We start from the raw sequence: 26936 nt of genomic DNA on the forward strand, positions 1-26936 counted from the left end.
CCAAAACGCGTTATACTGGTATGTAAGCATACATTTATGACACATATACTTTCTCGGCAATTTCATACTAGAAGGACCATAACTTAAAACATCAAGCCTGAACGTAAGTCTCCGCAATCCCACAACAATCTCACTACATTGCCAACAATAGTTAAAATAACTGAGCCCACTACAGCGGCTGTGTCTGTCCCCGCGACTGACCTGCGATGTCGACCTTTTTCAGGGCGGGCAGCGCTCGCAGCAGCTGACCGTCCAGCTGGATGAGGTCGTTGTCCCGCAGCAGGAGGCGGCGCAGGGCCGGCAGGGGGGTCAGCACGTCCTCAGTGAGCGCCTGAAGTGAGTTCCTACTCAGGTCGAGTTCAGTGAGCGCCTTCAGGCCAGAGAGACCACCGGCCGGCAGCGTCACGATGTGGTTGCCGTCCAGCCGGAGCGTGCGCAGTCGCGGCAGACCGGCGAACGCGCGCGCATCGATGACGTCGATCCTGTTTCCGCTGAGGTCGAGCGATGTGAGGGCGGCGAGCGGAGTCAGCGCTCCCGAGGAGATGGAAGTGAGGTTGTTGTCGGCGAGGGAGAGTGTGGTGAGGTCAGCGGGAAGGGCGGAGGTCAGTTGAAAGGTCAGAGGACCTGCCAGGAGGTTGTGGTCCAGCGAGAGACGCTCCAGACTGACCAGTGGCCGCAGGGCGCCACTGGACAGCTGGGTGACATTCAGACGGTTCCCCTCCAGCCACAGAGTCCTCAGCGCTATCAAAGTGGTGAACGCATCAACATCAAGCTTCGAGAGCTCATTTTCGGCGAGGTTCAGTTCGGCGAGACTGCCGAGCGCCGGCAGAGCACCCGCCTTGACCTGGCGCAGCTGGTTACCACTGAGGTCAAGCCGCTCAAGGCTAGTGAGACCAGTCAGCGCCGCTGTTGGCACGTCCACCAGCTTGTTCTCGCCGAGACCCAGCGCACGCAGCGAGGTCTCCAAACCAGTTAGGAGGTCAGCGGGAAGCGACTGCACCCGCGACCCGGATAGCAGGAGAGCCTGGAGCGACGCGCCCGAGAAGAGGCCTCCCGGCAAGGAGGACAGGTCGCGCAGCACGAGGTCCACCAGGGTGACGTCCGGGAGCGTTGGCAGGCGGCCGGTGACAGCGCGCAGCTCGGCAGAGTCTGACAGCTGACAGTGCAGCGCGCCCGGCTGCTGACAGTGACAGCCGGCCAGCTGCTGACAGACACCGGCAGCATTGGTGAACGTGACAGCTGCTTCAGCTGGGCGAGAAGCAGCGACAGACACAGCTGCTACGGCCGCGGCTGCGACCACCGCCAGCCACCATCTGTGAAAACAAACATTGAGAGTTAGTCTCATTCATATATGCTACTCCCTGCTACAAGCCAGCCATTTATAGGTTATGCACAAAACCCATGCACACATACGCACATGCAAATGAATGCAAATGAGCACACTAACTGGGATGACCTCAGTTTTCACCGCCGCCGCCGCGGTGGTCGCTGGAGTATGTCAGTGCTGAGTCAGCAATTCTGCACCATATGGGGGCGTGCTGAGGAGGTGGCTCCGGCTGGGCTGGCCGAGTAGGGCCTTCCGCACCCGGCCGCGTCCCGAGCTCGCGTGCACAGCCTTGGATGCACAGATAGAGAATCGAAAAATTGCATACGTCAGTGCATGCAATTCTGGTGCTCAGACCGGCTTAGGGTAATAATCGAAGGGAAATATCAGCGCGGTTGATGAGCGCTTCACAAATGAGGCTTCAGTTCATTGAGATTAAGCCGAGGCGATGCTGTTGATTGACATTTAAGGTTTCTGATGTAGGGCGGCATTAGCGTATTGAACCCACATAAGGAGGGATTAGTCTAATGCGTCACTTCAAGAGTGCATTGCAAGATATCACGTCCGCTTCAAGGCATATTTTGGCAGGGGTGCCAACGATAACGCAACTAAAAAGTTAAGGGTGTATGTAGTTATGCAAAAGTTGTGTGATTCTGACGTAAAAAAAAAAACGAGTCAGGACGCAAACGTACAGTCTTTTCTGAGACATGTGCTGTCTGATGTTCTACTTATCTAAACTTCAAATGAAGGGGAGATATTATCTGAGTGTTGCGGAGTACAGCCGTTATTCTTTTCGTTTTGCAACGTGTTCCAGTAAACGATTAATCGTTTACTCTCGAATAATAGTGCTTTTTGCAGCTTCTTTGGAATTTCATAAGGCTCTTCTTGAAAACAGATATCGAAATAATGATTAACCCTCGCCGGCCGAGGGGGGGGGGGGGGGGCGGGTGCCGCCCCCCCATAGGGTTTTTTCGCGATAGCTCCGAACACGCTGGCGATAGAGAGCTGAAACTTGGCATACCTGACCTTTGATCCAAGCCGCATCTTTTGACACCAACCGCATTTTTGGGTCAGGTCAGGTCACTGACCTATGACGTCATAAGTGAACCTCTGCACGGTCTTCAGATGTCGCAACTTCGCAACGCCCTCACTGCCAGAGGAGATGTCACAGGGAAATGAAACTTGCAGGATCTAGTATCCATTATGAGTCCCACAACTTGTATATCTCGGATTTTTCCTAAAGGTCATATGAGGTCAGGTCATTTTCGTGACCTCACCATTATAAGTCAATGGGGAAAAATGAAAACTGCTATTCTGGCGCCGGGAACGATCTCCAACTATCTCAAGCACACAGAATCGTGATTTGATGCACTCCTTGCAAGGTTAGATGCGTCACTTTTGCAATGTTGACCTTTCGTGACGTCATTTATGACGTCATCAAGGTCATATTAGTTTTTCGTCAATAACTCTTGATCAAATTGAGCTAGCGAGTCGGGAAAGGCACCAATGGACTCAGGAAGACTTGCCGAATCGAATGATATGCGACATGACCTCTTTCGACCAACCTCGTGACCTGGGGGTGCTGACCTGACCTTGACCTGAGGTCAACACCCCAAGTTGACCTGACCCAGACAAAAAGTATATCATTCGACGCGCCTGAGCGAGACGAACACGATGCTGCCAAAATCGGCGCTCTGCGGCCGTTTTTTGCGAAGTTATTCACCAAAAACGGAACCGTACCTTGGGGCACTTGACCTGACCTCAGAGGTCACCGGTTGACCTAGGACCTTAAAATCGGGTACCAATCTCTGCGTCTCGTAACGGCGCACACGCTCGTTTTTTCCGCGACGCGCTAGCTCCACCAGGGGCGAAACGGCGAGGGGGGGGGTCGTACCCGCCCCCCCCCTCGGCCGGCGCGTATGTAGAAAACCAATAGGTCCGGCGAGGGTTAAATCACACATTTCTTAGAAACATGTGATTAAAAGAAGCGCATCAAAATTCATCGCCACATTTCCCGTAAATGAACGTCAAACACGCCATCACGTAGCTATGTAGACGGCCGATAGCACAGGCACGAATTATGATATGTTCTACGAACATTCCGCGGCTTATCTTCAGTTTCAGTCGCCAAACCAGGAACCTGTATGCATAGCGCACGCCAGGTGTAAATTTGTTCTGGCTGATTCATCAAAGCACAAACTTTTTTAGGGAAGTATGTGATCGATGTAACCTATCAATCATTTTATCAAAGTTCTTCCCCGCCGAGATATCTCAACATGTGCAATCAGGAATGTAGAATGTTAAAATAGCAATCGATCAGCGATATAATCCGAAAATCGAAAACATCGGATAAGAGATTCTCTTTGATGCTGGTTATCTCCTTATCTTCATTAAAATCGGCTTTTCTCACTGCTTTTCGAGGCCATCTGCCATTTTCTTCCATCCCGCATTAAATGGAAATCTTCTCATCATGAACCGTGGATTAGCCTAGGCATGTAATGAGAGCACCAAGCCCATCGCTGATAACTGGCCGTGTGGCGTCACGTTCGTTCCAGAGACTGGCCTGTTCTGGTGCGCCGCTGGTCGCCGCCAGTGCGTCGCAGACGTCTCCGGCTCGCGCGTCATTAGTGACGTGGTGAGGGACTGGTTTGGTCTATCAGTGGACCATCAGGCACGAGCGCCAGCGCGACAAAACATGACCCGCACGCAGAGCTATGGGGACACGGTGCAAGGGACGAGGTCGACCAGTGCTTGCCTAGCGTTGTCAGCACCGTTTATAAGACTAACACTTCAAGCAAGGTCAGGATGAGGCGATGATGACTCGTCAAGCGATGAGTTAAATGAAGTCGGGTCAGCTAAGCCCCCGGAAATCGTGATACGTCATTAACGATTCCCCGAAGCGTCTCCAGTTGTGTAACACAGTTTTCAGTGTGTCTATGATAAATGAGATACGGCTGTCGTGGGATGGAGAAAAACCGATCGCTGAATGTGATTTCATCATATGACAGAGCTGGTAACGGCGAAGCCTCCAGTATCCGAGTCTCTACTCGGATACAAGATGGATAGATACCTGCAGCAGTCAATCTATGACAATTAACGTGCTGTCTGTATCTGAAAACAGATCGGGTGGCCCGGTGCATCTATTGATTTTCTCACAGGACTTCGTTGACGAGCTTGACGTTCGAATGATTTATGACTGAATACGTTTATCATAAGATGAATGCCAAAAGGGAATCTCATGTTGTTACAATGGTGTTTGGTAAGCTGTCTGCTGTCCGGTTTTCAATAAATGCGTGTTAAGTAGCAATAAAACTCAACATATGTAAGCATTTCATGCCTCATGAAAATGCAAACTTTAGCCATCTGCTAGCTTACCGTGGCTGTGGAAGTGCGGCAGAAACGTTGCGATACTTTGCTTTGCTTAAGTTCATGCATTGGCTATAAAATATGGAGTAACCCTACTTTTGTTTCACTTTGTATGCAAATTGCATTATTCACGAGCACTTCGCTTCACTCTGAGAAGCTTGCAGCATGATCTAAGCATACGAGTATCTCTCTATCTTCATATTCCATACCTTCATAGACGTAGTTATATTTTTCGACGGCAATACCACCATTAATCTACAGCTCCACTAGTTTCTGCCGCCGTCTGTGCTATCCAGACCTCAGGTAGGACTTGTGACACCTGCACCAAACCCACTCATTTATACTTAGCGCTCTCTCGGTCAGCGTTACCTGTTGGAAGCTACTGGCGCGAGGAATGCGCCCTCTCCGCCGGCGGCTGTGCGTATAATCCTTCCAGGGACAGCCCGCTCCTACCGCGGCCGGTCCGTCAGGATTTGGCAGCCGGTGTGACACCATCTGGCAGCCGGTGTGACAGCGCTCACAATACGTCCCACGTAATCCGCTTATGTGGCTGATGTGACGCCTGAGGATGGAGGGCAGGCGAGACCGCTACATTCCGGCCGGCTGATTCTGCCCTCTCCGGGTCCGAAACCCGTCCGGCTGAGCCTGGTCCTCTCCGAACTCAGCTGGGAAAATCCTGTTGTTAGGGCGCGAGACGCCACTGCCGAAATCTTCTGCCGACATCGTTCATTAGAACTGGCCAAGGCTCAACATGATATCTGTGACTCTTGGGTTGGCGCGCCTTGAGCCCAATCATTCTTCTGGGAACTTCTGTCAAAAACAACGACATCATTCGAATGATGGCAATATATTTGTCGCTGTAATAAATATCAAAACATCATTGCTATGTTCGACTTTACAATGATGCGTTTATTTGGGTCAAAATAGCTACCAGCAGGTGAGCGAATGCGGCTGGAATGCGGCCCAGTCGCCATCACTGCACCTGCCGCACTCCAACCTTTTCCTGATCGGTAAATGTGAAGACCCAGCGACTGATGTCGTGTGTAAGCGCTACTGCATGTCCGACATTGAATCCTGTCTTGCTTCATTGGTAATTCAAACATCAAAGTCAAGGGTTGGCTGGCTTGCAGCGAGCACAAATTTCCTCCCTGAAAGGCTGCTACCACGTCGGGTAATCGCGGCCATCGCGGATTGCGGTTCAGAAACCTGTCATCCAATCAAGCGGCGGCGCTCGGCCCGTGTCAGAGCGGGGGGGGGGGGGGAGCAGGGGAGGGGGCAGACAGGTAGCCGGTCGGGGCGACAGCAAGGTCGCGTGACCGGCGGCAGGCTCATGTTTCCGGCGACCGTGGGCGGCACAGCGACTTAAATGGGTGCGACATCAGTTGGAGGGGACGGGACAGGACCGGCTGGTCAACGACTGCTCAGCCCCGCCATCTGCTAAATAAGGGACCTGTGCTGTGCTGCATTTGAAACAATATACGTATACGGTAATTTGATTTCTTTTTTTTAATTTAAGGAGCTCGCAGTGATAGAGTGGGACAAATCGTAATCTATTCGCGTTGTCATCCAATGGATTGGAAGTATGACAGAGTTGGAGGTCAGGCTAAATTAACGCTGAACAAAAACAAGAGAGGGTAGACCCAGTGCAACGTATTGAGGGCGAGGCCGCTCGGGTCAGGCGTCAAGCCCCTGACAGGCGCAGACAATGTGGCGACGCCCTATTCAATTGCCAATGCTGAACAGGTGATATCTAGTCATTGCCATGGCACACGGATATGCAAGATCAACCACTCTGTTAGATCGCATGTGCCAGCTAGACATGCGACTATAGGTGGACGGACATGCAGCTGTCCCTCAGCTAGCCTCACATAAAGCTGTCAGTTGGCGCAGCTGCTGAGACCACGGCTGATAACAGAGTTAGGAGCCGGCATTAGGTGACACGCTACATAAATAGGTGGACGACTGTATCGTCGCTTGTGGTCACCGAAAGTTATGTTTTTGTTGTGTCTATGACCTGGTGAAACATTGAGTCGTCTTTGTGCTTTATATCGGTGTGAGGGTGGAGTTAGAATACCGCAGAGCTGATGTAATGGAGGTTGCTGTGAACTTGACAAACTAAAGCTGTGATACATAACCATAGCCCTGGTTATCATGCATGTAATGTAATGGATTATGAAACATTCATCACTGACGTTGTGCGCACACGGCTAACAAATTTGGACATTTTGTCCTTTCTGGGAGGGCAAGGTAGTAAAAATATTCTACTTCAACATCCCTCTCCGTTTTAACCGATAATAGCCGTTTTCACGACGGCCATCTGGTACACATTTGGTGCACATCTGGTGCAGATCAGGTGCAGATTTGGCCAAATCAGGTTCAGTGCGTCTCTTAGTAAATGTCAGGTAGCATTGCAATAACTGCTTATATGCCTGCTTTGTCATATTATCAGAGAGCATCATCGATTAAAACACTGGAATAAATTCATAAAATAAAGATATTTGCTGTAAAAGAGATTAGGTGCAGATTTGGTCAAATCAGGTGCACTCGCCGGAAAGCTCGTCGTGAAAACGGCTAATCTGTAACGTTTGTGACATCTCCCTGTCGCGGTTCATTTCGCTACAACGTCCCTGATTGGCCCCATCTCGTACCTATGAAGAGAGGACGGCGCGGCGGGCAGCGAATCCGTCCAGCCTGCTCTGAGTCACGATTTGGGTTCCTGTGGACCGGATGGGGACTCACGGCCGGTGGCCCCGGCGGCGCCTCTTCAGCTGTGGTCCTGACTCACAACGTTCACGGAATGAATAACGCCTGCACGTGCACTTTACAGCCACTAACCGCCCTGCGAGTGTTTTGTTCGCCGCGACTGGAACTGGGGAACACAGACGACCGGAACTGCTCGGGATGACAATGTCACGACGGGTCAGCTGGCGCACACTCACGGCGAGGTCATGACCTCACGAGAGCAGTGAGTGTTCCTGCATGGGCACGACCCCGAGAGGGCGCGCAGTGGTCGTGCCGCGCTGCAGTAAGGAACCGCCCCTTAGCTCGACAATGCGTGGGGTCGTGGCACGTTTTATATCGGGAGAGAGCTGCATGCCCGTGCAATCTGAGCTCAGAGGAGGTTCTCATGCAGTCACATATGTGACCTGCAGACCATAGTGCATGGCGAATAAGTCTGTTTGATGCGTCATGGGAAAGAAATAACCGTGCTAAACGTTTTGGGTTGTTGACTCAGGCTTTGCGCTGATGAGCAAGAAGCGCTTTGGAACTTTTCCTGATAATAGCTTGGTATTGCAACAACTAACAACATTCTTAAAGTGCGTTGGTTTGGTAAACAATGGGAAATAAAAGGAATTCTGAACAATACTTGTGACGTTTAAACCGAAGTGGACAAGCCCGTTTTAAATAGTTTTCTGTCCGATACCTATCCGGCTACTCTTGATACCTCGAGGACCATTGCAGCAAATTATTTCATATGAGATGGAGAAACGGACATCTAACACATATTTCAGCCGCAGCACGGCCCACAACTACCTGAGGCTAATGTCTTTTGCAACTTGTTGAGTACGATGCTTAGCATTTTTTTTTTGCCACATAGCATAATTTTTGGCATGCGGACGCAAAGTGCCACTGCTATAAAGAAGCGAGCTCTTCCAAGCATTTTTACTGTTTTTCAATATATTGAATCAATAGAGGGCGGCATCAGCGGTATACCGCTGATGCCGCCCTCTGCATTCGTAACCAAAATTGTCGCATGTGTCACAATTGCCGCAATACGTTCGCTGAATGACGCCATTTGAGTCTCACAAATATAAAAGGAAACAATTTACTCGCAAGAAGCCAATCATTCGCAAGGTTCTTTAGCGACAGACAAGCCAAAAATTTTGCACAACTCGCTGTGTTCTGTGTTGAAAGTTCTGCGGAGATTAAATGCATTTATTCAAATCAGCTAGGGAAGCGAGATAGGATGCGCTACATCGCAACAATATTGCATTAATGTCAGAGTCGGAATTAGATAATTTTGGTAGATCTCGCTCTTTGAGAAGATTGCGCCAGTTTTTCCGCAAGAGTTTACCGTTTCAGAAATTTCCCAGTTTGCAAACACTTCGCACCCATGAAGATGATGACGAAGAAGAGTTACTCGATTCACAGTCTTTAGACCACCCAGGTAGCTCAATTCCTAGCATTGGTGCCGAGCTGAGGCAACTGCATGAACGCTTAGGAAGACTGAAGCGTCAAGTAATGGAAATCAAAGAAAAAAACACGGCGGATTTATCGGAAATGTCGGCGGTCATAAAGGTAGGTATTTGATAATTGCAGGTACCTATAAGAATGTGATCTCAGCTAAATACACAGTATTTTGGTAGAATATAATTCTGAATACTTGATTTCAATTTTCTTTGTGACATATTAGATAGTGCATTGTTGTTCATTCCTATATAGCGGCCCATGCTCCACCGTCTCACGTTGATCTAATTGACCCACAGCGGGGCATGGAGCGCGTGGAGCTGTTCGGGGAGCAGCTGGACGATTTCGACCAGTACGTGCAGGTAGACAAGGAGAACATCCAGAACCAGATGGAGGAAATGGAGGCCAAGATTCACCACCAGATCAACGACCAGTACAGTGACCTGCAGGAGGCCATCGAGGGACTCTACCTGCGGGTGAGACTGAGGGTGGAGACTTCCATTTCGCGTCTAGCTAAACGCGTCTATGTCTTAAGGCCGGAACACAGCACACGCTTGCAAATCACGTCGAACTCGCGTCAAGCGCGGAAATCGCTTCGTCCGCTGTGTTTTCACTTGCAATTCAGCTGACCTGACCTGACCTGACCCAAAAATGCGGTTGGTGTCAAAAGATGCGGCTTGGATCAAAGGTCAGGTATGCCAAGTTTCAGCTCTCTATCGCCAGCGTGTTCGGAGCTATCGCGAAAAAACCCTATGGGGGGGGGGGGGCGGCACCCGCCCCCCCTCGGCCGGCGAGGGTTAATTGAAGGTGTTTCGCCGCTACTGCCTATCAAGTCGGCCGTTCCAATATAGCGATCCTGAGAGCACCGTCAAAGCTGTTCCACTAGCACCGGCAAAATTACCCCGCATTGCCACTCTGAAAAGTTTTGTCTACAAAGTAGTTATGGTTTTACGGAAATACATGAAATTACTCTTGGAAACGCTGAACATCCTAAGCAATGGGACCACAGTGGCCGATCCAGGGGGGAATGGGCATTTGCCCCTCCCAAACGGCATAATTTTAACATTACGCCTATGGACGAGGCATGGAAAGAATCGATAAATTGTTATGGTTCGCCCCCCCCCCCCCCCAACTCTGAGCTGGATCCAGGCGCGCACACAGGATTTTTGAATGGGGGGGGGGCACGACCTTCGAACTGGGCCCCCCATGCCGAAGGGCCCCCCCCCCCCCAAAAAAAAAATACGGCCCACGGGGCTGTATTTCGGTTGGTTTGAAGCTTGAGCAATTGGTTTGTCAATGCACGGTAAAACAATTATTTCGGTACCAGCTTAATTTTCAAAACATATATATTTTTACGCTAGGCTGTTTTTTCTCAAATGCGACTCAGAGCCAGTACATGTACCTAATCATCTAATTTATTACGTAAAACATTTCATTAATAAACATTTTTGCAGGTCCCTCAGAAATCAGCCCCGGGCAGCGACTGACTGCCGGCCGGCCGACCGGCCCCGGGTGGCTAGAAGCAGGGGCCGGTCACTGTTTGGCCCAGATGTGTAGGAGCGGGAGCAGCACTCCTTTTTCACGTATATTCGCATATTTTTTAGGCACATCGACATGAAATGTCATTATATCTGATACGATGCGGGATCACAGACTAGAGATCCAGCTTATAACTTATATTTAATGCTTAACCAATGAATCAAATCAACAGGACTATGTACGATGCATGTCGGACACGTACCAGAATTTCGCCCAAGAGGGGGTCACCTGCTGGTCACCTGACCCCGGGCCCGCGAGTCACCCGGGCGCCCGGGCCCGGGGTCAGCTCAGGCAAGGATGTACCCAGGACCTTTCGATGGGAGGAGGGAGGCACGGTGGGTCCAGTCTCACTGGCAGACGGGTCTCTTTAAAACGGTCTTTGCATGAGAAAATGTGGAAAATTGGCAAGCAAAAGTATCATTTATGCCCGAGGAGTGTGCCTAATGTACACTAATGCCTAATTTACATGGTATTTTACGAGCGAGCGAAGCGAGCGAGCTCCTCAGAGTCACCGGTGTGTGGCGCGTTCAGAGGTGCCAGTGAAAGGTCGTCAGATGCGCTGGTGTTGGGTCCTCACAGGCGCCGTTGCGGGGTCTTAGGGCTTAGAGACACTGGTGGGGCCATCATTGGCATGTGTGTGGCCCTGCAAAATGGCCTGCAAGTGGAAAGTGGCCCGTCATAGGCTGGCAAGGACACTCAGAGTCAGTAAGAGGCTGGTAAGAGGCCCTCAGAGTCACTGGTACGTGGCCCTCAGAGGCGTCGGTGTGGGGACTTTCAGAGCCGCCGATGTAGGCCCTTAAGATGCGCTGGTGGGGGTCCCTTGGAGGTGGGGCGAGGGGCCTCGCAGTTGCCGTTGTGGGTGCCTTTAGAAACACTGGTGTGGACCGTGTGTCTATCACAGACGGATGTGGAGCCATAGCAGCCAATCCCTCGTTGGCCGTTACTACTTAGGGCCCTGAGCGGCCGGCGAGGTCTCTCAGAAACCGGCATTGGGCCTTTATGAAGAAAATTGTGGCTACATAGGAGCCAATAACGTCCCCCCACAAGCCCTGTGGTGTCCTTCCGAGTTGAAGTGCGGCCAGCGCGAACCCTCTGCTACCAACTGGCGCCGCAGGGCCCCTCGGTTTCGATGGAACCCTAAACCCGAGAACGGGCACGTACCCCCTCGCTCCCTTGCTATGTCACTGAATCCAAGTGTTTAGGGGCCCTTTAGGTAATCAGGGGCGTTTCAGATGACCAGGGGTTTTCAATTGATCAGGGGCCCACCAGGTGACCATGGGCCCCTCTGGTAACCAGGCGCCCCTTAACCCTCGCCCTGGCAGGGGGGGTCGATGCGACCCCCCCTAAGGTTTTTCAAAGATAGCGTAAAAACGGCGGCGCGCAGCGCCGCCAAATTTGGCACAGCCTATGGGGCAACCTTTTTACATATGACCTGAAAATTTCAGGTCCGGGTGACCTTGGGTCAGGTCACCAGGTCAGAAAAACCGGTACAAGGTCATGGTCAAATTTCAATTTTCTTTTTGCACCTGTCCAATTCACAGGTTTGCACTGATTTCCTTCAAACTTTCAGGATGTGCTAAGTTCACCGAGTTGTATAACATATAGTTCGGATTTTTTGAGGTCACTGACCTGAGGTCAGTTAGAGGTCATTACGTCGTAATGTTAAGCCTATGGGAAAATACTAAATTCGGAAAATACTGGAGATATCCGCTTCGTTCTATCACTTTTGTGCTTTGAAACCACAGTACTTAACAGCAGGTCACTTGGTGCTTCTTTGTTTGGTGTACTTATCCATGGGTCAGGTCAAATGAGGTCAACTGAGGTCAAATGACGTTTTTGCCAATAACTTGGCACATAATGACGCTAGAGCTTAAAAAATGGTATCATTGTGTTCCTGGTGATCAGCCGAATCGAATGATATGCAATATGATGCAATTTGGTTAACTTTAACTTAATTTATTAATTTAAGTTTACTTAAAATTTAAGAAAAACTTTAAGTACACTTCAGCAAGCTAAAAAGTATATCATTCGACGCGCCTTGACGTGCTGAGTTCACTGGTGCTTTTCTCTTTGCTCTATCTTAATTAGATCAAAAGTTATAAGTGAAAAACTTTTGACCTGTTTTTAGCGAAATTTTTACATTTATACCCCCCAAAACCCCCCTAAATATTGACCTAGAGCAACCAAATTTGCACAGGGGCGAGAACTCCAGGGGGCCCACCTAACTACCAAATTTGGTGTTTCTAGGTGCCATAGGAGCCAATCGCGAGGGGGGGGGGTCGCATCGACCCCCCCTGCCAGGCCGTGTTATGAAAAATGCCCTGCCAGGGCGAGGGCTAAGTAACCAGGGACCCCATCAATAACCAGGGCCCCTCAGTAAACGGGGGCCACTCAGGTAAGTGTAGGAGTCCCGCAGATAACCAGGGCCGGCAAGGTTTCTCAGGTCCGTTTTTTGACAAGGCCCTTATTGACTCAGGTGCGGGCCCTTAGCCATCTGCAGAGGGCCCTTTCAAGCTATTTGAGGGCCGTTCAACGTCTCTTGAGCTCCCATTGAGGCCTTCTAAGGGCCCTTTGAGCAGTCGAGGGGCCTTTGAGGCCTTTTGAGGGTCTCTTGACGTCAGCTGAGGACCGTTGGACGCCAGCTGAGGATCGTTTTTGGGCCTTCTGATGGCCATTAGACGCCAATGGATGACCCTCTGACACCAACTGGGGCCCTCTGACACCAGCTAAGGGCACTTTAAGTTTGACGCTAGCTCAGGGCCCTCTGACATTAGCTGGGGGGCCCTCTGACGCTAGCTCAAGGCCCTTTGACGCTCTTTAAGGCCTTCTGAGGGCCCCTTGAGGTCTTCTAAGGGCCCCTTGAGGCTTTTTGAGGGCCGCTTGACGCCAACTGAGGACCGTTTGAGGCCTTCTGATGGCTATTTGGCGCCAGCTGGGGGCCATCTGGCACCAGCTGGGGGCCCTCTGTCACCAGCTAAGGACCCTTTAGAGCCTTCGGAGAGTCATTTGACGCAAGGGCATGGCCCTCTGACGCCAGCTCAGGGGCCTTTGACACCCTTTAAGGCCTTCTGACGTCCGTTTGACGTTAGCTGAGGACCCTTTGAGGCTATCTGAGGGCCCTTTAAGGCCATCTGAGAGTCCTTTGAGGTCATCTGAGGGCTCCTTAAGGCCATCTGAGGGCCCTTTGACACAATCTAAGGGCCCTTTGACACCAGATGAGGGCCCTATGACTCTAACTGAGGGCCCTTCGAGGCTATCTGAGGGCCTTTTGAGACCATCTGAGGGCCCTTTAAGGCCATTTGAGGGCCCGTTGTACACGGTCTTCGGTGGTCTAAGGATTAGTTAGAGGCCCATTTGAGGCGGCCTTCGGCCGCCTCAAATGGGCCCCTTCCTTCGAGTTGGGCCCCCCAACTCGAATGGGGGGGGGGGGGCACGGGCCCGTGTGCCCACCCTTGTGTGCGCCCTTGGCTGGATCCGCCTCTGTGGGACCACAATGTCAAAATTTGTCTACAGCCCGAATTCTACATGCCACTGCCAGGCATATAATTTTTCGAACGGAGGTAAAAGTTACCATTCTCTAATCAAATTTATGTTTTTCTGAATTTTGAAGAAAATTACGAAGGGGAGATTTTAAAAAAAAATCCACGGATTCCTCATTTTATGTTGACCGCATTACAAGATACCTACGTTTAAGATTTTTTTAAACGTCGAAATATAAAAACTAAACAATTTAATACGTTGTACGTATAAAATTGTCAATCAAATGAATACCGATGTGCTGAAAGCAGGAGGCCACGCCAGTATTTAGTTAAAATTGCCGTAAGCCAAGGTGCTTTATTTGGTTTCCATGGTTACTGACGCTATTACGCTTGCATTTCGCGAGCAGAGAAGCTGAAAAGTTGAAACAGATTCAACTTTTCAGCTTGCAAATCGCGCCGGTCTGATTTTGCTTGCGTTTCGCTCGCGATCTGCTCGCGTTTTCCGAGCAGGTTCCGGCGTGATTTCGCGGCGTAAAAGCGAGACGACCTGCGTGTTGGGAGCTGAAAATATGCCATGTATTGCAATGGGAAAAGCGAGATGCGATTTGCGAGCTTAAAAGCTGTGTTCCGGCCTTTAGACGCGTCTAGCTGGACGGCGGCTGCGTCTATCTGGCGACGGCTAACTTTAGACGCGTCTAGCTTGGAAGTCTCCGTCGAACAGTTAGACGCAAAGTTAGACGCCAACTTGGACGTCTGCTCAGTTAGACGCCAGTGGAAGTATCCACCTGAGAGATAGGACCGCGACGCGCAGTCTGTTGCAGTTTTACTGTTTGAGTGGGGAGGGGGATTAGTTCATATCGGGCGGCTATGATAGTAGTGCAGTGTCGATGACCGTGAGTTATAAGTGGGAGGTATCGAGGACAGCGAGGAAGAGGATCATGGGCTAACCAAACTGCGTTGTTCCTTGAGGAGTGCGCTGCATTTTAAGAACGCCCTGTGGCTTAAGGTGAATATGATTGCGGTAAAACGTAGTTGGCTCTGTATTTATTGCGCATCACTTACAGCGCATTTAAATTCAGGCATCGCCATTTAAGACAACATTTTGAGGTACAAAGTTACGTCGTACATTTTTGCCGATCTTTTGTAATCATCCGATTCAACTAAGAAGTTATGAACAAGCCAAAAGAGCACAATATACCATGATTGCTCGCATTTCGTTTTTAAATTTCAGATGGATACCCTGGAAAAGATCTATGAAGAGCAGAAACAACAACGAGATATTGAAGAAAAGGAAGCCTCATACGCGCGAAATCTAGCCGTGAAAATCATCAACATGTTCATCTGCCTGACACAGGTAAAATGATCATGCCAGTCTCGCCCATTGAGCATAACATACTTGGGCTGATGAAGCTCCGCATCTTCGCCGCCTCCCGTCACATTGGGTTATCGCTAGACCGGCCCTCAGGTATCTCATAATCCACTGCATTCGTCCCAAAGTGACTCATACACTCTTTACTCGACCCCAGTAACTCATGCCCACTGCACTCGTCCAATAAAGATATCATACCCACTTCACCCTGTCTGCAGTGACTCGATAATTTACTTCACCCAGCCCGCAGTGACCCACATCCTTTACCTCCCTGGCAGGTCATCCTACTCGTGCTGAACACCATCGCCGAGACCCTCCGACCGCTGACCAGCAACGGTGCCAACCTGGCCATCATCATCTTCGTCCTCTACCTGATCGCGACGCTGAGCGACGACGAGGTCGGTCGATCGATACGCCGGCTCTTCGGGAAGGTGCTGCCCGGCCTCAGCTTGTGGGAGGTCAACAGGTGATCGGAGATCTATGTGGGGTAGGGGGAGATGTGTGATGTAGAGGAACTTTGTGGTTTTGATGTAAAAGCTGGCTGTGATAGTGAACCCGGCTGTCTCATGTGATAGTTGAAGCGGAAGAGGTGGTGTAGCGGAGCATGTACACCTGTGATATTCAGAATAAACTCGCCGCGGTGTTGGTCGCAGGTGTCACGGCCTGTTCTCGTGCTGCCCCGCTGGGGAGGGGCGGAGGGATGTGACAGAGCACTCGCCCCGTTATCTGGACAGGCACCTAGATAAGACCGTCCTGTTCCCAGACGTGGGCAGCTGTTATCGGACAGGGTCCTTATCAGGGCGCCGAAACTGAGGGGCGGTGTGTGAGGTACGTGAACGGCCAGAGGCAGAACAGTTGTCCGTGCACGGAGAACAACACGCAAGATAACGACCACACATTGCTACAGCGCACACACAGCACAGCGTCGTCATAGTGGCACTGTTCAAACAGACCGAATGAAGGCCTATATGGTGGGGAAGAGGCAGCACAAGTCGTGCCGCTCATTGGCGCATGTTGGCAAAAGAGAGAATGTATTCGTTGCTTTGTGCAAGGCGAAGCATGCGACACGCTATAGTGCAAACGTTTGTTCGGTTAAACTAACAATGGGCAATTAACGTAAGCCACTGCCTTGAAACGAGCAAGACGTTCATGGTCAGGCATTCATCATGAGCTCGAGCCAGCGTCTGACAGAAGCGTCTGCGGCTTTACTTCAGAGTGACCGGTTACGATCCGACGCGACCATAAAATCACTCAATGCTGTTAATGCTGACGTTAACACGCCTAATATTGCACAACCAGCGGATGTCGCTAATTGAGGGGAATTTCGGCTAGGCAAAAAGCATTCCTGCCACGCCAAACATCAATGAAAAGTGCCGCCTGCATTGCCAACGTTAGCTCGGAACTGCAAAAAGGTAGCTGCTGTTTCGTTGAGGCTCAGTTGAATCAGTGGTCAGCTCTCTACTGTACAAATGCTTTTGCAATATTGACTAGGAAACGCCACACCTTGCGTTGAATATCACTAGCTTCAAGCATGTTTTCGACTCCACTTCACACAAAGCAAAGTTAGCTGAAGATCCGTCAGATGGGGTTCCTCAAGCATCAGTCGGGGAGCGCATTGCAAAGAGGTCGAGTATATCGAATAGTTGAACAATCAACAGTCGATTACAGCTCGGTTGTTCTTAGACGATTTCAGAGAATGCAAAAACATAAATGTGCAGTCGAATAAACTGGAAGCGAATGCCGTTTACATAAATTTGTAAGCAGCATAAAAATCTAGGATAGGCACCGGTATAATGCGCAGAGCGCATATTTACCTTTCATACAGGGAAAATGTTAATTTGTTAGATCTCTATGCGCACCAGTAGCCGACTATGAACAGCTGTATTGTGCTCGATGAGTGTGTTATTCTGTCAGAGTCCTGTGGAACAGGCCAGGTGTGAGGCCAGCCCGCTATCGTCACTCGACACAACACTCCAGCCCGCTATCGCCACTCAGCGGACTGCGGAGTGTCCCGGCTATCTTAGCCCGGCACGACGATAGCACAAAGTTTTGGGCGATTGTGAGTGCGCAAATGGCTTTAAGCGGAGCTGAGGGCTTTACTAATATTGTGTGGACCTAAAGGAAGGGATAGTTCTAACTAGTGCTGCGGAGTTGGAATCGGAGTCGGAGTCACCAAAAAATCCATCGACTTCGCAACCTTGGTTCTAACACTGCCTCTCCGATGTTTTTCGTTTTGGTTATGCATGCAAGTTCATGTATGATGAATAGAAAACGATTGCTATGAAGTTAAAATATGTCCAACAAAGTAAAAAACAACTTGGTGCAGAAACAGGAAGCGTGAAACATTTTGAACAAACATTGCCGCACGAAGCTGGATACGATGCCTTGATATGTAAATGACACTAAAATTCAAACTCTAAGTTACTTTTCATTATAAACATTTGGGAAGCTTCACAGATAGCATCGAGGAAGAAATGTGATATGTGTCACGCTAAGTGATAAGACCAAGATAAGACCAGTAAAACGCCTTTTGGGCGACAAACGGAGCGAGCGAGAGGATGGGCCTTGCACGTGCGAAATTGCGAGGGGGTACCTCCAACTAACTTGTGCACTGCACCCTACTAACCGGTCTTTAGCGATGTGCCAAATTTCAGGGCAAACGGCCTAGCCGTTCTCGAGATCTGGAAGCGGCACACTGCACGTGCGCACGTGCAAGCGGGGTCCAAACTGACTTTTGCACGGCACCCTACTAACTGGTCCCCAACCGTGTACCAAATTTGAGCGCAATCGGCCCAGCCGTTCTCGAGATCTGGGAGCGCCCCCTGCACGTGCGCACGTGCTGTAGCACCCCAACCTTAACACATGCAGATGAATTATCTGATGGAGACCTAACTGTGTACCGAGTTTCAATTCAATCGGCCCAACCGTTGTGCCGTTATTGAGGTTGCAATTTTGGGGGTTCTTAAAAAATGTCCAACTTTACCATGCGCCACGTGCGGTGTTTGGCAAGAACGCATGGTGGCCATCACACCACAGAACTTTTACGTCCAAGTGACATTCAGTAAAGAAGACCGCTTGTCAATCGGATGTCCCGTTCCTAAGATATTAGCTTTTGAAGAGCGTCCCCACGGCCGGCCGGCCGGCCGCTCATACTCAGGATTTTCCCTTAATTCAGTATGAGACTCCGCTCGCTTCGCTCGCTCCGTAACAAACTTTACATTTTATAACATTTACATGCAATGACTCAACAACATAAAATGTAAGTAGTTTGTAAAATGACAGATTATGCTTCGAAACGATTAAAAACAGTGCATGAAGAACGCATCACCGGCGCTCTGCTAACACTGGAAGGATTCATCCCATCGGTGTTATTTTAATAGAACCGTCCTTCAGGTGCATATGCAGTAATGTAAATATAATATCTGTCATCCAAATATTGGAACTGGCGCCGAGAACATCGGTTTCTAGCATAATAATGGTGTGCGGGTTCAGATGTGTTTGAACAGGTGTGTTCGTAATGAGTCTGTAGGGGACGCAACTAAAAAGGAAAAAAAAACTCAGCTAGGAAGATGAGGGCATGCTTGTGAGCTTACAAGAACTCTTCCCTTAGATGAAAAACAAAACTTTGGTATGATTCCATAGAAAGCCAAGTCTAGGCAATGCTAATGAGATTGTCTGGTGTAAATCTAACACGTACATATGTCGTACACACATCAGACCAACATCCTGCCATGCTTGCAAGACTGCATAATTGAGGGTGCATTGCGTAGGTATTCCAACGACACATGTTCGCATCTGCATTGATTGCCGGACATTGACAGCTAGACTATCAACTTAACATCGGTTGAGTTCCTTTTTTGGGAGACAAAGGGCAGTAAGATGAACGTTCTCAGCCAAATCAAATATCTCACGGTGTTTCACGTCACAGTTACACCACTAATCCCATCTCCAGCACGTGCACGGGGTAGTGGCACCCCTGTATCACCTGCGCTGCGCTCCCTCAGTATTCGGCACGGGACGTCGCTTCCCTCGGCACCCGTCGTCACCCATCACGGCCAGATGGGCGGGGCGGCTGGCCGGGACGACAGTTCCGTCCCACCGCCCTATACTGACGAATGGGGGCTGTCGACCAGCGCGAGCCGCCGCCCGTGCCGCCCCGGGTGACAGGAGTCGGCGGGGTGCCACCCTGGAGTACCTACAGCTCGATAACGCCCTGAACCAACCAGGAGTTATTGGGAGACGTAACGCTGGTACTTACCACCTGGTGGCAGTACCGCGCTGGCTCACACGCCTCTTAGAAATATCACAGCGACCATACCGTCCTTGCAGTCACCGTTCCATGCTTCTATCCTCAGGATACTGAAATCCTTCTCCTCCACGCCGCAACCCCCCCTCCGGGCTGGACAGGCAACTTTATCTCATGCGGGCTGCTCCCTTGGAGCGGCACCGCTGCTCCCCAGGGAGCGCACCCCGTAGCCGGGTGCAGTGAGTGCCTTGGGGCTGGGTGGCCTGCCTCTGGACGGGCTCAGTCCCGGCGACTCACTAGGGTGCCTGCCCAGACCAATGTCTCCCAGTCCCCCTATATCCTATCATCCTCCCGGCTCTGAAATGGTCTCATTGGACCGAAAGGGCCTAACCCAACAAAACAAAACCAAAAACCTTGCAGTCTCTGCAATCTTAATTCCTAAGCCTGATGTATAGGAATAACTCCATTATAGTTAAGCATAACATGTATGAATTCAGGCTCATGTCTGTACAGTGAACAGCGAGCTGTATTTGCAGCGGTGAATGGCACTCCCTCATCTGTTCAGATTATTATATGCAGTGCGGCGGCTGACAAAATGACGCGATAGTTCTGCCGACATTCCGAGGTCCCGCAGCGCACCAAGGTGCAGTCAGTCACCCGAGTGGGACGTTCATGCACGCCAATGGACTTTCAGACCTCAAAGATCTCGACCCAGGAGAACGAACTTCTACCTTTGCTGTTCTATCCGTGCACCTGGGTAGATGACCACGCGGAAAGGGTCCGTCGTTTCGTCATCTACATGTTCGATCAACATCCATCTCTTCCTTTTTAAGGAGGGATTGGAAAACACATTTTCCCACTTATGTTCTGCATTGAGTCATTTGCATGAAGTCAAGTGAGTGAGGTTGCAGAAAACAGAAGCCGTGCGTGACTTCAGCTGTGACAATTGACCAAGCAATGATTGGGAGCACTAATCCGAGAGAACGCAGCGTGAATGGTCAAACTTTTCTCGCTTGTTTCCATCTCTACCATATGGCGTAATTGCAGAGCGCGCAGCTTTTCTTCATGCTTGAAGCCTAACTCAAGACCAGTGCTAGCACTGTGGTATGGCGTTGGTGCTGACGGTGCCAGTGACGGTCGTAGCGGTGACAGTGGCAGTGGCGGTGGAGTGGCTGTGCTGGCAGCAGCCCGCTGGTCCTCTCACCGTCGCCCACCATGCTCTCACCGCCCGTACCGCCCGCCCACGGCCAACAAATATGTTTGGTCACCTCAACAGCGGAAACGCCCGTCCTCTCTCTCCTGCCGCGCCCGCCCGCGCCCGGTCGGGCGGGGGCGGGGGCGGGGGCGGGGGCGGCGCACGTCACGTGACCCCCGTGACCCGGCGCCGCCCAGCGGGGTGCGTGTTTATGGCGCGTGTGCGGCGTTTGTGACGCTCTGACGGCGGAGGCCGACGCAAGGTCACCTCAGACAGGGTGGGCCCGAGTTGGAAACCGGCGGTCTGGCCACGTATCGGCGGAGAGCAGTGTTATTTGTCGATAGAGGTGATAAGGTATCCAGTACCAAGCACCTGGTACTTACCTGGCACCCAGTACCAAGCACCTAGTACCTGTTCACCTGGGCGTTACGCATTCCAGGGTCTACCGAGCGGCGTCTTGCGACACGCAGTGTGACGTTTGTGATGATTGCGTGACGTGAGTCGCTTGTGACGCTACATCCGACAGGTGTTGATCGTTTTGGAGAGCCGTAGAGCGATCGGTGCTCTGCACAACAGGATGCAAAGAGCCAGCCGGGAGAGGTCTGGCAGCATACATGCTAACAGCATGTTTGGTGAGGTTACAGACCAGGTATGGACGCGAGGGCACAGGGTCACGGACTTCGACTAGTGATGCTTCATAAGGCACAGACACGCGATATTGGGCATAGGCGAACTGCGCAGGAAGAGGAGATGATTTTCGTCATGGCTGAGCTAGTTGAGTGGGCGAAGCTGTGGGGTCGAGTGACGTCTGTAAATCAGCCAGTAGAAGACGTGCTCAAGAGCCCAGGCGCCACATTTGGGTGCGGCCAAACCAAATACTGGGATCAAAAGGGATCAGAGCATTCATTCTCGCCGCTCGCGTCAGGGTTGTGGCGCAAGTTATAGGAGTGACATATATATAACATTACGTGTTTTTCAGTATTGTTCATTGATTTGGAATTTGAGCCCCTTCAGCTTTCGCACCATCGGTTCACAAAGTCAAAACAACGGCGCCGAATCAAACCCATGCTAAAGGACGATTTATCAGGCATCCTTCAGTCTCCGCCACATTACAATAATCCAATTAAGAGTCACCACAAAATTAAGAAATAAAACAAATGAAATCTGAAAAACAAATAAGGGGCAAGTAAAGTTTATGCAAGTCAATCAACTTCAATAATAGATTTAGCTGTTCTACCTATATCGGCGGTGGCTCTCTCCTCGACATTCCAATCACACGTTTGCGTGGGGCACTGAGCAGTGAGCCCTTGATAGCGTGATTCCGTATCTCATTTTCCTGAATTTCCTCCCATGGCACGCAACTGACACGCCTTCGCCTCTCTCTCTCTCTCTCTCTCTCTCTCTCTCTCTCTCTCTCTCTCTCTCTCTCTCTCTCTCTCTCTCTCTCTCTCTCTCTCCCCTCCCTCCTTTCACCAGCTGTCGTTGCTCCTACTCAGAGTGACGCCAGTGTAACAGACGAGTGGTAAACACCTGTTGAACCCAGTCTCTAACAATTTGTAGGTTTCTGTTGACCATATTCAGCTGACGGGAGCCTCTTTTACGACCGATTGCATATATATCAAAGGGGACGGGGACTGGCAATCAATGGCAATTGAATGGCAAAAAGCCCCATCAACACTTCGAGCCTGTCTTACGCCCAACTGATAGTGTTGAATAGCCAGGCGAATCTTTGGCGCTTCTGTATAATTAGGCGTATAAAAAAGACAATATATTCAAATACACAATTAAAAACAGAGCTTTCGGTAACAAATTAAAAACAGAGCTTTCGGTAACATTGATCACACAGTGATCAAGGCATTTGTTACCGAAAGCTCAACAAATTAAAAACAGAGCTTTCGGTAACCTTGATCACACAGTGATGGTATTTGTTACCGAAAGCTCTGTTTTTAATTGTGTATTTGGATATATTGTCGTTTTTTACATATATCTGTCATGGTCTGGATAACACACAATTAGGCGTATCTTGTATCTTCCTAACACGGACCCAGTGGTGGGATATGGGAATCACCACCTGAGGCTCAGCACCACATGGACGGCTGGATATTCTACCAATGGCTGCCTCTAAGCGCCGCTGTCAATCACCCACATCAATCGCCCCTCCTCGCGCGCCCTTCCACTCGCAGCGAGGACACTCTCGGGGACGACCCACTGAAAGGCCGAATCGGCACAAACAAGGCTTCACCTCCTGGGGTCGTATCTGGGGTTGGCTCACACCCTGCCGTCAAAGCGCGCGCGCGGAAGGGCGCGGCGGCGGAAACGGAACAAAAGCGCGCGCTCTCCGGAACAAACAGGTGCGCGGGAGGCTCACCGGACGGGGGGGGGGGGGGAAGGACGGGGGGGCGTATCCGTCCGTACGTCCGTCACGGTTCCTCTGATAAGGACCGACCCGCCGGCTGCGGTGGGCGTTATGGGCCTGTCGAGCCGAGACAGAGGCCTGCCAGCCGCCTGCCTGGCCCCTTTCCGGTGCCTCCGCAGTCAGGGGCACGACCGCGGCGGGACTGGGTTTGGTGCCGCCGTATTTGTCGGTAACACTGGTTACTCGTGGGCGGGACACACCCTATGTTAGCCATAACGTCGTGCGCTATTGGTGTTGGTAGGCATCGATCGGTGCAGGTAACATGAATGAGTGATGTTGGGTGTAGGAATATGGACGGTTATTGTCTTGATATGCAGTTGCTAGGAGGTTTAAAAGGTCACCAGACACCAACATTCATCGGATGGGTCTGATGCCTTTTGTTTTTGTCTTGTTCAGTCTACAGACATTTAAATACGATTTTCTTTTTCTAAAGAACGGGCAACAGCGGACCAGCGGACAAGTAAACATTTTCAATAAGTGATATTATTGCCATAGTGATATTATTGCCTATTTGTAGGTGATGCCATGTGTGGTGATGTGCTGGTACTGTTCGTGTTCATGTCGGAGTTTATAATTTCACTTCACAACTCCAACAATCGTACAAGGCAACTGAGGGTGTTACAACCGTAACTGTCACTGCAAATTGCACGCTGCAATGTTGTCCATCATCGCTATTTGGAGACAATGAACGCTGAAGAAACATGTCAGGTTATCTGCTTGATAACTCGCCACTTCTCTACGAAATCAAGAGCGTTATCAGCATTGAGGCGAACAAGGGTCAATGTGTTTCACAGAAGTCATATGAGCGGCACTAGACAGCAGACAATGTTGATACCAGAGTATGTTGATAAAAGTCAGTTGATGTTTTCTTCAGATCAGAACCGTGCGTGCGTGCAAGTTTCGTTTTGCTGGTGAGCTAAAGGAAGCGCGACTTCACAAATGTCTGTTCTCGTTATATGGACGTTATGTTACGTAACTTATTGCTAAGCAGTAAGCACGATCGGTTATGAGCATTTATAATTTGCAGCACAAGTGAATGTAGTCAAAATCAAGCTTTATTAGTTTGACCATCAGGAATGCCAGCGTTGGTTTTACAAAACAAGCTAAAGCAGGCCTGTATAAGTCACGAAACTTTGTATGTGGGCAGGAGCATTCACGGTATTTTCATCAACCTCCAATACTAGAAAGTTGTAAACATACGGATGATTACAGCGCTGTTAATGGTCCAGTGAAGGAACATTTTTGAGAGCCAGTAACATGTGAAGCGGCACGGTGCTGTGTAAACGTTACATCACCACCTGCCAGTACAGCGGGGCCACACCTGTACCGCCAAGGAGAACTTCGCGCGCAGATGCGCAATGAAGCGCCGCCCCTTATATGGGGGCTTCTAATTGGTGAAACGTGTCCTTTCTGAGGATTAGTGCAGTGTGAAACATGACTCTGCAGCGTCTGAGCCGGCCGGTTCTCAACTTAGCCAGCCTCTGTTCCAGTTGCACGGTACCCGACCGGTCCAGGGTTCAGCCGTGCTCTTCAGCTGGCATTAGTTGGGTCCAAGGTTCAGCTCTGCTCTTCACCGGGTGCTGAGCACCTACCACTCGACTGGAGGCCAGCCAAATGTGACCTCGACCGGCGCCAGTGGGGAGTCGCATACGGAAGGAGCCGAGTCTCACCTGGGTGTTAGTCCTCGTGACGACGCCATCTTTATGTACCCCGCATCGCGGTGACTCAGCGTCACACCCAGCCACCGTCACGGGGTCACGCCGGTAGTCACAGCGTTACGCCAGGTGGCTGTGACAGAGTTGCGCCAGGTGCCAGTCGCAGCGTTACGGCCTGTCACAACCCGATCGCGTCACGTGACCAAACAGCTGTGTGGCGTCACACCGGGAGCGATCGTCACACTCGGAGTCACTCGTGTGAGCGTCACGTCACGTGCAACAAGCTCCACACCGTGCTACTTCGCGCACCACACGGCGACAGCCCGACCTCGCCGAGCGCCCGGAGTAAACTGAGAGGCACCGCCGCCCGGCACCGCCGCCGCCCGCCGCCGCCGCCGCCGCCGCCCACACCTGACCGCCGCCGCCGTCGCCGCCGCCCGCCGCCCGCCCGTGCTCCAAAGGGATCGTCACGGATTAACGCAATCTGATTCGCGCTGTAGACTTTGGGCTATCAACGAGCACCCTCAAAGGAGTGTTTTGTGGCGAAGTTTTTTTTTCCGCTGCACCAAAATCAGTCAAACTTGAGTGAAGTAATGTTTATTCACACGACATAGGCTAAATTAGCAAAACAAAGTAAGATTGCCTCTCCATCTTTTTTAGCCAGCATATCTAATTTCGATTAAATTTTTGTTAAAAGGAAAGCAAAGCTATTAAGAATATTAAGCGTGAGCACAACACGCGGCAACGATGTTTGTATTAGAAGAGATTTGTCTCTCACAATGTGGGACACTAAAAGTTTTATTGGTTGTCTACTGTCCACTTTGATGAGACGTAATTCGCGCAAGGTCAGAACGGTCCGGCAATCAGTGAAAAGTGAAAACTAAACTAAAATGGTCGAAATCAAATGGTATATTAAGCTATCGGTATCGTACAACACCTCTTTCAAGGACGAGGCTAAAAAACAACTGTATGTGCCGTTACGAGATGCAGCGACTGGCATCCAATTCCAAGGACTCAGACTGACCGGTAACCTCTAGGGTGAGGTCAAGTGCCCTAATTTCGGGCTTTTTTGTGTGAATATTTTCGCAAAACATCACAGAATCAAAATTTTTGCACCCTGTGTTCTCTCTATGTAAAATCGTTGTGAAGTTATGCCCCAGAGGTCCCCAGTTGACCTGAGACTTTAACCCTCGCCGGTACAGGGCGGGGTTGATGCAACCCCCAAGGTTTTTCGCAAATAACTCGCGTAAAAAGTGGTCGATCGCGACGAAACTTTCAGTACACTCACGTTAATCAATTTTCCACCCACCCTGAAAATTTCATGATCCTGACCCAAATGACCTATAACCTGTAACCTACTTTTCGAAATGCATGTTTGGCCGGAATCGCGATTCGGCGTACATATGTCGGCTCGCATTAGCCGCGCGTTTGCAAGCTTCTCGTGGTTTCAAGCGTTCAAACATGTGATTTGATGCTGCTCCCATGCATTCGGGTGGATGTCAAGGTCACCTGAAGATCAGGTCAGGTCATTGACCTTTGATGACCTCGGTCCACTTTTTCTAGTTTGCTGAATTCGAATTTAGGAACCATTTGAACATTTACGAAGTAGTTTTGGTGCCTTCTTATAATGTAACAAAGCTGTCAGAGGCGGTCGACACCTACTACGAATACCCGGCAGAACCCCTACTGGTTGACCTGACCTGACCTGACCCGACCTGGCCTAAATGCATAAAGACATCATCCGTGATCAAAACTAACATGATATTCGTGATCAGCACCCCGAGAACCCCTATACGTAGTAGGCACACTTCACGACGTTCTAACAGGTCCCGATTTTTCCGACTTTTGGGTCATTGACCTGACCTGGAAGGTCAACAGACGACCTAGGTCCTTAAAATTGGGTATCATCGGCTTCCTCTCGTCACGGGCAACGCGCTAATTTTTTTCCCGTGAAGCTCTAGCTCGATCACGGGCCAAACCTAGGTAGGGGGGGGGGGGAGGTTCGTACCAAACCCCCTTGTGCCCTCGAAGGACGCAAAATGGCCTGTGCCGGCGAGGGTTAAATTTAGATGCCAGTCGCTGCGTCTCATAGCGGCATATGCATTATTATGAAGTCGCTTTCTTATTAACCCGCGCCCCGTTGGGGTCTGCAGAGCAAC

At 50.5% G+C, this 26936-nt stretch overlaps 2 protein-coding genes across 2 annotated transcripts; one reads left to right on the forward strand and one right to left on the reverse strand.

Moving 5' to 3' along the window:
* Positions 1-201: 201 nt before the first annotated feature.
* On the reverse strand, positions 202-25130 carry LOC122376330 (insulin-like growth factor-binding protein complex acid labile subunit; the record flags this gene model as incomplete). Its single annotated transcript, XM_043356145.1, has 2 exons — positions 24793-25130; positions 202-1313 (listed from the first exon to the last, which is right to left on the reverse strand). Coding segments are annotated over exons 1-2 (1141 nt in total), but the record flags the coding sequence as incomplete, so codon positions are not given.
* Positions 8385-15929, forward strand: LOC122376331. Its single transcript, XM_043356146.1, has 4 exons — positions 8385-8989; positions 9178-9354; positions 15128-15250; positions 15544-15929. Exons 1-4 carry the CDS (start codon positions 8687-8689, stop codon positions 15733-15735), a joined length of 795 nt encoding a protein of 264 aa, XP_043212081.1. The 5' UTR covers positions 8385-8686; the 3' UTR covers positions 15736-15929.
* Positions 25131-26936: the final 1806 nt, after the last annotated feature.

This window comes from Amphibalanus amphitrite, unplaced genomic scaffold (genome assembly GCF_019059575.1).
Source record: "Amphibalanus amphitrite isolate SeventyFive unplaced genomic scaffold, NRLGWU_Aamphi_draft 002103F_arrow, whole genome shotgun sequence".
In the NCBI taxonomy this organism is placed as follows: domain Eukaryota; kingdom Metazoa; phylum Arthropoda; class Thecostraca; order Balanomorpha; family Balanidae; genus Amphibalanus; species Amphibalanus amphitrite.

Bases quoted from the DNA above. Each gene is read 5' to 3' on its own strand.
- LOC122376331 (XM_043356146.1), top strand. From the start codon at position 8,687: ATGTCAGAGTCGGAATTAGATAATTTTGGTAGATCTCGCTCTTTGAGA. The intron at 8,990-9,177 runs GTAGGTATTTGA...ATTGACCCACAG, and splicing joins AAATGTCGGCGGTCATAAAG to CGGGGCATGGAGCGCGTGGA. The intron at 9,355-15,127 runs GTGAGACTGAGG...TTTAAATTTCAG, and splicing joins TCGAGGGACTCTACCTGCGG to ATGGATACCCTGGAAAAGAT.